Below are 12,209 nucleotides of genomic sequence, written 5' to 3' on the forward strand. Positions count from 1 at the left end.
TCCAGAGTGTCAGTGGGGGGGGGGGTCCACAAAATCTACTAGCCTGCCCCCTCCCCTGCCGCCCGGCTCTGGGGGGAGGGGAATGCGGGACGGTTTATTTGGGGGGAGGTTGGGGGGGATTTGGGGGTTGCATTTTTGGGTGCCCCCCCCCGGTTTTGAGGTGGCACAGTGACCCCCCCCCTCCAAAAAAGGGCTTAGGCCCAACTCCACGTGTCCGGTGCCCAGGCCGGGGGCAGGTCCTGGGGCTGGGGGAGGAGGGGCAGGAGCCCCACTGGGCAGGGCAGGTGGCGCGGGGGGGCCCCCTGGGGGCGTCAGGCGGGACTGCAGCCTGCACCAGCCCAGCCCCGCCCCCCCGCCAGGAGCCAAGATGGCCGCCGCGGCCTCGCCGCCCGCCCCCGCCCCCGCCGCGGCTCCAGCAAGTCCGGGCGGAAGCGCCGGCGCCTGCTCACGTCGCGGGCCGCGGCCCCGGAAGCGCTGCCGGGCGCCTGAGCCGCGGGAATTCAAAGCGGCCGCCGCGGCGGGCGGCGCCAGCGGGTGAGGGGGGGCAGGTCGGGGGGGGATGGGGGGGGGGTAGGTAGGGAGAGTTGGGGGGCAGACCGGCGGGGGAGGAGGTGTGTGGGGCGGGGCAGCGGGGTGGGGCGGGTACGCAGGGCGGTGGGGGGCAGGCGGGGAGGCGTGTGGGGGCAGGTTTGGGGGGCAGGGAGGGAGGGTGGAGGGTGGGGGTGGGGGTGTGGGGAAGTTGGGGGGCAGACATAGAGGGGGTGAGAGGGTGGGTAGGGAGGTTTGGGAGCAGTTGGGGGGCAGGGAGGGAGGGTGAAGGGTGTGTGGGGGTGAGGGGGTGGGAAAGTTGGGGGGCAGACATAGAGGGGGTGAGGGGGTGGGAAAGTTGGGGGGCAGACATAGAGGGGGTGAGGGGGTGGGTAGGGAGGTTTGGGGGCAGTTGGGGGGCAGGGAGGGAGGGTGGAGGATGTGTGTGGGGGTGGGGGTGTGGGGAAGTTGGGGGGCAGACATAGAGGGGGTGAGGGGGTGGGTAGGGAGGTTTGGGGACAGTTGGGGGGCAGGGAGGGAGGGTGAAGGGTGTGTGGGGGTGAGGGGGTGGGAAAGTTGGGGGGCAGACATAGAGGGGGTGAGGGGGTGGGAAAGTTGGGGGGCAGACATAGAGGGGGTGAGGGGGTGGGTAGGGAGGTTTGGGGGCAGTTGGGGGGCAGGGAGGGAGGGTGGAGGATGTGTGTGGAGGTGGGGGTGTGGGGAAGTTGGGCAGACATAGAGGGGGTGAGGGGGTGGGTAGGGAGGTTTGGGGGCAGGGAGGGAGGGTGGAGGATGTGTGTGGGGAAGTTGGGGGGCAGATACGGAGGGTGGGGGTGGGGTGGGTAGGTAGGGAGGTTTGGGGGGCAGACAGGTGGGGGAGGAGGTGTGTGGGGTGGGAAGGCAGGCCGGGAGGTCTGAGAGATGGGGAGACAGGGAGGTGGGTGGGAAGGTGTGAGGCAGGGAGGTGGAGAGCTGAGATGGGGGGAGGGGGAAGGGTAGGAAATTGTCTCTTCAGCTCATTTCTGGCTTTCCCAGGATAGGTCTGCTGGGAGAGTTTCAATAACTAGTCAGAAATCCACACATAGATATATTTAAACTTACTTTCTAGTGACCCTCAGGTCTTTCGCTGCTGTGGGTGAAGTTTGTATAATGCAGTGGTTCCCAAACTTTTCGGCATCAGGTCCCCGCCCCCAGCAGCAAAACTTGTTGAGCAAAAAAAAAAAAAAATAGCAGCAAAACTTAGGGTGAGAGACGTTGACTCTGGGAGGTTGGGTCTCCTCACACCCCCTACCCCCCTGGAATTTTTTCACGCCCCCTCCCATTTGGGAACCCATGGTGTAACGTGATGTGAACTGCCAGCCAAAACATCTTTGAGATTTCAAGTTTCTTAATGGAATGGAGTGCTAGAGCGCTGCACAAAGACTCAGGAAACCTGAGATTTATTCTCCTCTGTGCCATTTACCTGCTGGACAGCTTCCTAGTGTCAAATTGTTTTTCTTTTTGAGATTAAGCATCATGGGAAATAACGAGGAGGAAAGTGTGATCGTGATAAGCGATGATGAAGCTGAGAGTCCCCTGGGGAATTCAGTCCTGTTGGTTGAACCGTTGCGTAAGTGCTGTGTCTTTACCTTATGTATGTCTCTGCCAAGAGACTGTTTTTAGTTCAGATTTGTTTCAGGTATTGATCCTGAGTGTCCCTGCCAGCGTTGGCTCCAGGCTGGAGCAGAGTTTTGGGATGTTAGAAGGGGTGCAGCCAGAAGGCACTTACCACAGACAGCTCCCAGCTGACATTGCAGCAGAACTCAGACTGGCTGCTACATGTTGGGGCCTCAAGCTGCTCCCGAAAGCAGCCAGCTGTGTGCATGTCTCTATGGCCCCTAGCTGTTGAAGGGGGAGTGGCTCCTTGCACTGCCGTCATACTCAGTACAGTCCCATTGGCTGGAAACTGGCACTTGTGGGTGTAGGCAGTTTGTGGAGACACGTTGTTCCCCTCCCCACAAGAGGTGCACAGAGATGTGCCAGCAACCAGCTGCTCCTGGGGGTCATGGCATGCAATCAACCTGTCTGATTTCTTCTGTGCCACTTGATTTTAGAGGCCTGGAGAGTGTGATCAACTGGCTGAGGCTCAAGGATAGATGAGTTAATTGCGATTGATGGGGGGGTGGCTACTGTTCTAAAACAATTGGAGAGTGAGGGTATTTCAGCTGTCCTGTTTTCATGTGTAAACACCACAAAAGCAAAAAGGAAAGTTAATTAACTGGGGCAATAATAAAACAGGCTAGAAACAAGATATTTACAAAGTTAATTTACAAACTAGAAAAATAATTTTCTTTCATCTGTTATGGCAATGTTGGCTCTGACAAGTTCCAAAAGCAGGTAAAAAGTTAATCTCTCTAAAGTGGGCCTTGTCCCTCTTAAATTGGTGTCTGTTATGCTTAACAGGGCAAAGTATGCTCAAGAAATGATGTTTAAGTGGTTTTGTTAACTATTTCCCCAGAAGCTAAACTTTGATGAGAAAAGTGGAGCCTTTTCCCCTGGAGTAGGGAGAAGGAGTAATTCTTGGTTTAGTTTGGTTTTTTGGTGTGTCAAAGGGACATTTTTGTTTGTTTTTGGGGGAGGACGAGTCTTCTATTGAATAGTGACAACTTAGAAATGGAAATGGCATGTTGCGTTATCTGGTCTATCTGCCTGTGGAAAGTGAGTGAAGTCAGACACTTTCCGCAGCATTACCTGTGCTGCGGTGGCAGGGAGAGAGGAGCAGAGCCCTCCTCTCTGGTTTTCCCAGCTACAACGCAGCTGTGGGGGCTGGGAGCCCCTGTCACTCCTGCTAGTACTGTTGCCTGACCTGTTAACTGAGCTGCAGTGACAGCCACTGTCTTCTAGGTCGCTCGGGTGCACTTTGTTGGCCTGAGTAGAGCTGCCAACCATTCAGGCTCCAGGTGCTGCAGCTGGGAGGAGGCTGGAAAAGCAAATCCATTTCCTGCAGTGCAGAATGTCACTATGCGAGGGTGGCTCCCTGAGACTTCTTTCTTTTAGCTAGCTATGGATCTAACCCCGCCCATTGAGTATCATTGCCACAAATGTTTGCCAAGGCATGAGCTGACTTTGGAACACCTGGGAGCAGGAACCCAGTCATAAGGATTGACAGTTACAGGTTGATTGCAGCCTCTTCCCTGTGCCTGGAGTGTGGGGCTTACTTCGGGTCTGTGTGTTTGCACATCTATTTATATTTTGGGATGCTGGGCTGGAGGGAAAAATTAAATGCTCCGGTGCCTACAGCCCAGGGGGAGACAATGAGGCAGTGATACTGACAGACCGGAGGGCGCTTATAGAAGAGTGACAGAAATGATGCAGAGGCTGTGTTACTTGCACTACATTGATGACATCTACACTATCTGGACCTATGGAAGGAGGCCCTTGGAGAATTTCACGGGGATTTCAATAATTTCCACCCCATCATCAATCTTAGCCTGGACCAGTCCACAGAAAAGATCCACTTCCTGGAGATTACAGTGCAAATAAATACCACTCTATACTGGAAACATACTGACCGTTTTACTTATGTACATACCTTCAGCTTTTTATCCAGACCACCTTACGTGATCCATTGTCTACAGCCAAGCCCTGAGATTCAACTACGTTTGTGCTAGTCTCTCAGACAAACACCTACAGGATCTCTGTCAAATAGTCTTAAACCCTACAATACCCACCTGGAGAGCTGAAGAAACAGATTGAGAAAGCCAGGCAGATATGCAAAAGTCACCTACTACAGGACAGACACAACAAAACAACAGAATGCCGCTAGCCATTACCTACAGCCCCCAGCTAAAACCTCTCTCATGCATTGTTAGGGATCTACAACCTGTCCTTGATAATGATCCCTCGCTGTCACAGCCCTTGGGAGGCAGGCCCATCCTCACAGCCCCCCAACCTGAGACAAATGCCATCAACTTAACACACCACCACAGAAAGAAAAACCCAGCCTGTTGCCTACTTTGTCCACACATTTACCCTACTGACACCACCACAGGACCTAACCACATCAGCTTTACCATCAAAGGCCTGTTCATGTGCACATCTGCTAATGTGATATACGCCATCATGTGCCACTAAAGCCCCTCCGCCCCTCCCTCAGCACAAATGAATAAATGGACACAAATCTGACATCAAGAATGGTAACATACAAAAAACAGTGGGGGAGCACTTTAACCTCCCTGGACACATGGTTACTGACTTGCAAGTTGCCATTCTCAGACAAAAATACCTCAAAAACAGACTGCAATGAGGAAAGGCTGAGCTGGAATTCATATGCAAATTTGACCCCGTCAAAAGAAGTTTTAAATAGAGACATGGAATGGCTCTCATTACAATAGGGATGTTAAGCATGTAGTCCAACTCAACCAGTGGCACGGGTACCCTTAGGAGTACTCGAGATAAGTCTGGGGCGGGGGTACGTCAACACACCGGAAATTTGGAGAAAACTGAATTTTTGTTTTATGTTTTACAGCATTTTATTATTTTTATCCTTTTTACACCCAAATATTTCATCACCCGCCTGGCTACAATTAAGTTGTTTAAACAAATGTGTTGAAAACTGTAGATGCTGGGGGTACTTATAATTTTTTTTAAAAGGGGTACTTTATATTAAAAAAAAAAGTTGAGAGAAACTGATCTAGTCAAGTAATCAACAACCTGATAAACACAGGCTTATGGGGTAGTTGAATGTCTAGACTTCTCCCCCTCCTCCAGCTGTATCAGAGGCAAGCAGTGGGTGGGGAGCAGGAGCCAGTGTTGGAGAGAGATGGCTTAAAAGCCAGTTCTCCCCAGCACCATCTCGGGGGAGGCAGAGCTGCAGTGGTCCCAGAACCGTCACGAGCCAGGAGTGTTTAGTCCTGGCTTACACCACCCCCGTTAGCTAACCTCGCTGCAGCTCTGCACTTTGAGGCTACGTCTACACTGCAGGCTTCTTGTGCAAGAACTGTTTTGCGCAAGAGTTCTTGTGCAAAAAGTCTTCCACAAGAGCGTGTCCACACTGCCATGAGCTTTTGCGCAAGAGTGTCCATGGCAGTGTGGAGACTCTCTTGCGCAAGAAAGCTCTGATGGTCATTTTAGCCATAGGGCTTTCTTGCACAGGAAAATCATGTTGCCTGTCTACACTGCCTTCTTATGGAAGAACTCTTGCGCAAGAGGGCTTATTCCTCATGGGGAGAGGAATAGCTCTTCCAGAAGAAGCCCTGTTTTCTGACGCTGTACTGTAAATTTACTTGCGCAAGAACGTGCATGCAGTGTAGACACCCGGCAAGTTTTTGTGCAGGAACAGCTGTTCTTGCGCAAAAAGCCTGCAGTGTAGACGTAGCCTGAATGTAGTAAAAACCCAGGGGGTTCTTGCCACAATTAAAATGCAGAGCTGCAGCGGTGGTAGCGAGCACCCTCTTTCCCCCCTCAACTAATCAAATAGCTAATTAACCATTACTTAACATCCCTCCATTACAATAAGCAATTTCCCCTTCAGGTACTCTCACTTTCTCATCACTGTTGGAAGCGAGCCACATTCACTCTGATTTAATTAGCACTGATGTTACACTCCCATCTCTGTATCCCTTCCTTTTTTCTTTTTCTATTGCATATGAAGAAGTGAGTTTTATCTCACGAAAGCTTATGACCTAATAAATGTGTTAGTCTTTAAAGTGCCACCTCTCTTACTGGATATCACTGGGATTCCAAAGGAGTGATTTCCATTAAGTTTTACATGTTGTTTGGGGAGAGGTATTGGAAACAATTCAGGCTAGATCTTTTGCTGTCTAGTGTAATTCTGGCTCCTCAGCGTATTCCTATGCAGCAAGGTCTCTCACAGGGGTTGGCAACATATGGCACACGTGCCATAAGTGGCATGTGAGCTGATTTTGAGTGGCACATGCAGTCCATGGCTCGAGTTCAGCCTTCCTCTCTCCCCGCCTTTTACCCCCCCACACACTTCTCCCATGCAGCGGAGAACTCGGCCGCGCTGCTGTTCCAGCCTAGGGGTCACTGCGCAACCACGAGGCACAAAAACAAGCTCCGGCTCTTGCACACCGGGCCCTTTCAAACACCCCGGGCAGCTGCACTTAGTTGAGGCATAGTGTCTGGCCCATCCCAGGACCTAGAGCTATGGATGCAGAGAAGGCTCAAGCCATGCTCCTCTCCCCTCCCCCCCCCCGCCTCCTCTTCCCCTGTGAGAGCCAGTCACCAGCGCAGGCTGCTCCTGATGCCCCTTCCCCTCACTCCAGGTTTCACTGCACACGTGAGGGGAGGGAGGAGGTGCAGGGCATCCTGGTCAGAATTTCAATGCGTGCGGTGGGGAGACACTGACTCCCCTGGGGCTGCCCGGGTGGTGGGGCCGGGGGCTGCGCTCATCTGTGGGTGCAGGGAGCCCCCCCATGCAGTCACTGGTTCGACCCCTCCTGTCCGCACTCAGCCCCGCAGCGCAGGGGTGGGATGGGGTGAATGACACCATGTCCGTGTATGGGACTGCCTGTCTCTGGCTGGTCCCTGTTACGTGTGAGGCGTCTGCACCCGGCTTGCAGAGAGAGGCAGAGGAAATGGCTTTGTGCTCTGCTCCCCCAGCACAGAGCCACTTGCTCTGCCTCTCTCCTCGAGCCAGTCTGGCGAGGGAGGTCACCCCCACTCCACTAGGAGAACAGCAGCGCAGTGACACACTGGTAAGCCTCCGCCTCGTGCCAAAGCACTGCACCCCAATCTCCCACACTACTTTCCTATGCCAAGATCTCACACCCCTAGCTTGCTCCTGCACTCTTTCTCCTGGCCAGACTCCCTACCCCATGCCCCCTTTAATATACGTTACAGCTAGGTTTTTTAGTTTGTACTGGTGGTGTATCTGCACATTAGCTCGATATTGGCACTGCATACAACAAAATTCAATCCACACAAGGATGGACAAAAATAGAGGGACCATTGGTCTATGCTCAAGTTATGCCATTTAATGATCCTTCCTTTTGTTCAGTTTAAAATGTGTGGAGGTGGTGGAAATGCAGGTAATGCTGATCAGGCTTTAGCAGCAGAAGCTGTTACACTTGAACCTCTTTTAATCCGGTACCCTTGGGAAATAGGCTAGGCCGGATTGTGGAATTTTCCAGCCCATGGTGTTTGGCATAATGAAGGGTGCTGGGAGTGGAGGTGCGGGGTCTGGCAGGGCCTCCAGATCAGTGCTTCTCTGTCATTCACCCTCCCCCATCCTGCTGTGGGTCAGGGGAAGCAGCAGCACACAGAGCAGCTTCCTTCTCCCCTCCCAGGGTCCGAACTACGGGTGTTCCCAGATCGCGGAAACCTGGATTACTGAGATTCAGGTGTATCGTAGGTGAACAAATTGGGGAGGAGAATCAGGGTGGTCGGTAAGGGCTTGTCATCACTACACGGTGAATGGACACTGTAGTGATCCACCCACCAGGGGTCGATTTATCGTGTCTGCTTATCTTAGATCGGGGGAGAGGGAGGAGAATAGCATAGTGTAGACGAGCCTAATACAAGGACGAGCTGTATGATATTAATGCTTATGCTACTAGAAAATGAGAACTTTTTAAAAAACAGAATGCATGAGGTTCTTCTAGTAATTAATATTTAAAAAGAAATTCAGCATAAGAGCTCCGGAAATGTTGACGTTTTTTAAAGCACTTAGCAGCTTTCAGTTGTTAACAGATTTCTTTAAATATGGCTGGTGTGGTATCAAAGAAGTGGTGGGATTTCCAATGCCTGTCAGGTATCAGTGTTAATACTGTTTTAAATTTCTGTTGTGCTAGTGTCTTGGAGCCTGTTACAAACCAGGGTTTGCCAAGTGCTGTTTCAAACATCAAACGTGCCCCAAAATGCTCATGAATAAAAGCCAATAGCCAGTTTTGCTTTTTAACTAAATATGAAATTCTGTTTTCCCTGAAACCAACCACAGTGTATTTCCCTTTTTGTAGAAAATTCCATTCTGGAAGACAAGAAAACTGAAGAGGTGGTGGATGAGGAATGTGAACTGGTGGTGACGTTCTGTAAACAAGGGAAAGTGATGCCTCATGCAAGATATGACTGTATGACACACCCGTTTGAGTATGTTCATTAGTATAATGGGTAACATGGGGTTTCTCTCTTTTAGGGAGTGTTACTAGATCGATTGTTGATGTTTTGTGTGCGTTTAATTTGTTCTAAACTTCAGTAGAGAAGTCTGAAAAAGTCCAGTATCAATGATATCTTTTTTTATGGTTAGAACATGTAAATAATATGATTGTAATCAGGGCACAAAACAAGGCCTCAACTTTCCCGCGGGGCCTCACGCTGTTCTAAACTACCATTCTTTGAATACTTTTGGAGATTCTTGGTTCTCATCTTCAAACTGGCACATTTTAGGGCTATTTAAACTTGCTGATTTTTTTCAGTTTTGAAACTGACAAGATTAAGTTTTATTGGTGTAAGTTTAATACAGGCCTTCCTCTCTCTAAGTCCAAGATACATTCCAAAAACCTTGGGCTTACAGCAAAACAACTTAAAGTGGGGATTTTTTTCCTGCAGCTGACTTCCATTTGTGCAAATTGGGGAAGGAGGGGGTTTGCGCGACTTAAGAGCGGGGAATGGGAGGACTTGTAACGCATCAGTTCCTGCAAGCATCAATGACTATAGTATGGAACGGATGTATACCAGGGTGACTTATAGCTACAGGATATCTCCACTTATTGTGTTAAATAACAGGGTTTTAATATTCAAAACTATTGTCACAAAGTAGAAGAGGAACAGAACATTTATTTAGCATATACCATAATTAATGTTCTGCTTTATTTAACATACAGGCGAGCAGAATGTGAAACGTGTTCACCCCTTGCGAACAATGCCAATATCTGTGATCAGTGTTACTGCTACATTTGTGATAAGCTGGCGTCTGAGGTAAGGAAGAACTTGAGGTATAGTTAGGAAACACAGCCTTTTGAGTTGTCCACAGTGAGCTGTGTAGTTGGAACCACTTATACAGGGTATGCTTAAAACAATAAATATCATAACCTTCACTACTTTAACATAATACCCTAAACATTAGTAATTGTCTGTTTCTTAATACCACTAAAACAACTTACTAGAAGCAGGTTTTGCCAACTTGTGGTGTAGCTCTTGTTTGCTTTGCATTATGGTTTCTGTCACGTCCGATTCCTTCTTTTTACTAATTAGCTCAACATTCAGTTTTGAACATGGAGCCAAGAAAATGGTTCATGAGCGCAAAAGTGGCTTAAAATAGTTTAAAACCTGCAAAGGTTAGTGGGGCCCCTCTAACCTTTGCAGGTTTTAAACTATTTGCCTGTCATCCAAGGATGACTGTACTTTACAGATACACTTGAACCTCTTTAACCTGGCAACCCTCGAAAACTAGGTTTGTTGGATTAAAGATTTTGTTGAGCCGGTTAAGGTGGTTGGGGTAGGGCACTTCTCTGGTGCTCGGTATCTCCTGCTGCTCCCAGGTACCATCCAACAGAGCGCTGTTCGCTTCACTGCACTGCTGTTCTCCTCCCTGCAGGGGAGAGGAAGCAGCAGTGCCCAGAGCCACTTGCAGGGCCCATAGCACAAGTGTTCCTGCATTAGGGGCACCCAAAGTGTAGCGGTGATAGTGTACCAAAAGCCTCACAACAGTATAAAGGCTTCAGGTTTCTAAGATTCAGTTCTCACTCTTTCTAGATTAATCTGCTTTTCATGTTCCTCTCATGTAATAGTATTTCCAATTGTTGATTGGTATGTATGCACCATTGTCTTACATTTGGATTTGGCGTATCTTGGGAACAATAGACTGAAAGAAACATACTGAAGAGTAAATGAAACTCAAGTCTCCTTACTCACAGCCAGTCAGACCATGGCTGTTTTTGTATTTTACTCTAGGTCTGGCGATGTGTGACAAGCACTATTTTATAATTTTGACATAGATTAATCAAGGAGGCGTTTAGTATAGATTAGGTCGTCATGGGCACAGGTGTGGTACTCTACAATTTGCACATGGATATGCAATAGCTCAGTATAGAAACACAGCAATATGGATACAATACTGATCTCGCTAAGCAAGCGATCATAACTAACACAGAAGTTAGTTAACTTGAATGCAGCTTTTCCTCTTCCTTATTTTCCCCCACACTTATAAAACAGTGCCAGGATTGGACAGCCCCTTCTCATTGTCACTGCAATGCACATAACAAAAGCACATTCTGGAAAGATCAACGTGGCCTGGCCTTAGCTGGTGTTCTTGTGATGTTCAACTTGGAGCTCACGGATATAGATGCAGACCTTCGCCATGGTGGTAAGCATTATGCTCTTGTGCTATCCCAGAATCAGCAAAGTCTATTATGAGATATGTATGAAGAAAGCATTTTTCAACACTTTTCCTCCTCCAACCCTCAGGAAGTCTTCTGATAAAATTTGTCCATGAACTTTCAGTGGAATATAACAAATACCTGGCTGGTGAAAGAGTGCCTCCCAATTCATCTGAATGTTTCTGTCATCCAAAACGGGGATCCGGGCAATGTAATACCTGCAGACAGCACCATATGGAGGTTATATACAGGTAACACTGATGAGAGTTCAGTGGATTTGCTAGGAATGTCTTTTGATTCACAGGAATTTACTTTCTGGTGGTTAGGGTTGAGTTAGACTCATGACAACCTAAGGTTAATAACTAGAACCATGCAGTGGAAAACTCACTTCTTTCCTCCTTACTGTATGTTCCACTGGCTAATTGGACCAGACCAAGACTGAATTCAAACAAACCCCTAAACTTCAGTGTCTGTCCTTGTGTGGTTAGAGGAGGAGACGAGTTAGTCTGTAATAGAAAAAATTTAAACAACAAATAGTCTAATAGCACTTTAAAGACTAACAAAACACATAGATGATATCATGAGCTTTCATGGGTGCAACCCACTTCTTCAGATGACTGGAGTGAACTTCTAATACTCCAGTCACCTGAAGAAGTGGGTTGCGTCCACGAAAGCTCATGACACCATCTACATGTTTTGTCTTTAAGGTGCTTCTAATCTATTGGTTGTTTTTTAAGTTTTTCCAGATATTTAACAGTTTTTCCTCCTTTCTTATAATTTGTGGAAACTTACAACTAAATTATTTTTTCTGACTAGATTCTTTTTTTCTTGGCATTTGGACCCAATTTCAGTCCCAATATGTTCCTTTAAAATATTCCTGTTCATTTGGTGACTTATGTCTTTCCCTTGAAAGAATCTGAAGTTAGGTGACAAGTCTGTTTAATTGCTATCTATAGCCTTTTGTGTTAATGCTTTTCATGCTGACAAACCAGTCCAGCAGAAATAATTCACCATTCACTCCTTTCATTCTCCTAGGTATTCTGGCATTTTTGAACTTGTAACAACATTTATAAATCAGGCAGAAAAAGAGAATCCTAAAGCTGCTGCTATCATGCTTCTGGGAGCAGCCAAAGAAATAACACTTCATAAGGACCCTGTTCAGTAAGTATCCCAATTCACCATCCAATCCCGAACCTCCTTGGCTACAGAAGGCTGTTGTCGCCAGATGATTTAGAACTGAATAGTGGCAGATTTTAAAATAAATTTTTAAATCAAAAGGGGAGAGATGTTGGAAATCCCCCAAACAAAAATTGCAGCTTCTACTATCTGGGCTCAGTTTGTGGCCTGCTGCAAACTACTTTTATG

At 48.2% G+C, this 12,209-nt stretch overlaps 1 protein-coding gene across 1 annotated transcript in view; it reads left to right on the forward strand.

The window, feature by feature from the left end:
- The first annotated feature begins 409 nt into the window (after nucleotides 1-409).
- Nucleotides 410-12,209, forward strand: part of LOC102463364 (uncharacterized) — a 38,351-nt gene continuing 26,551 nt past the window's right edge. The window contains exons 1-7 of the mRNA XM_075899805.2: nucleotides 410-534; nucleotides 2,034-2,137; nucleotides 8,487-8,616; nucleotides 9,351-9,444; nucleotides 10,681-10,831; nucleotides 10,933-11,095; nucleotides 11,880-12,005. Of these exons, the coding sequence (XP_075755920.2) occupies nucleotides 2,044-2,137; nucleotides 8,487-8,616; nucleotides 9,351-9,444; nucleotides 10,681-10,831; nucleotides 10,933-11,095; nucleotides 11,880-12,005 (758 nt within the window). The 5' untranslated portion in view covers nucleotides 410-534; nucleotides 2,034-2,043. The remainder of the gene's footprint in view (nucleotides 535-2,033; nucleotides 2,138-8,486; nucleotides 8,617-9,350; nucleotides 9,445-10,680; nucleotides 10,832-10,932; nucleotides 11,096-11,879; nucleotides 12,006-12,209) is intronic.

Source organism: Pelodiscus sinensis, chromosome 15 (assembly GCF_052426305.1).
Source record: "Pelodiscus sinensis isolate ZL-2025 chromosome 15, ASM5242630v1, whole genome shotgun sequence".
Classification (NCBI taxonomy): Eukaryota; Metazoa; Chordata; order Testudines; family Trionychidae; genus Pelodiscus; species Pelodiscus sinensis.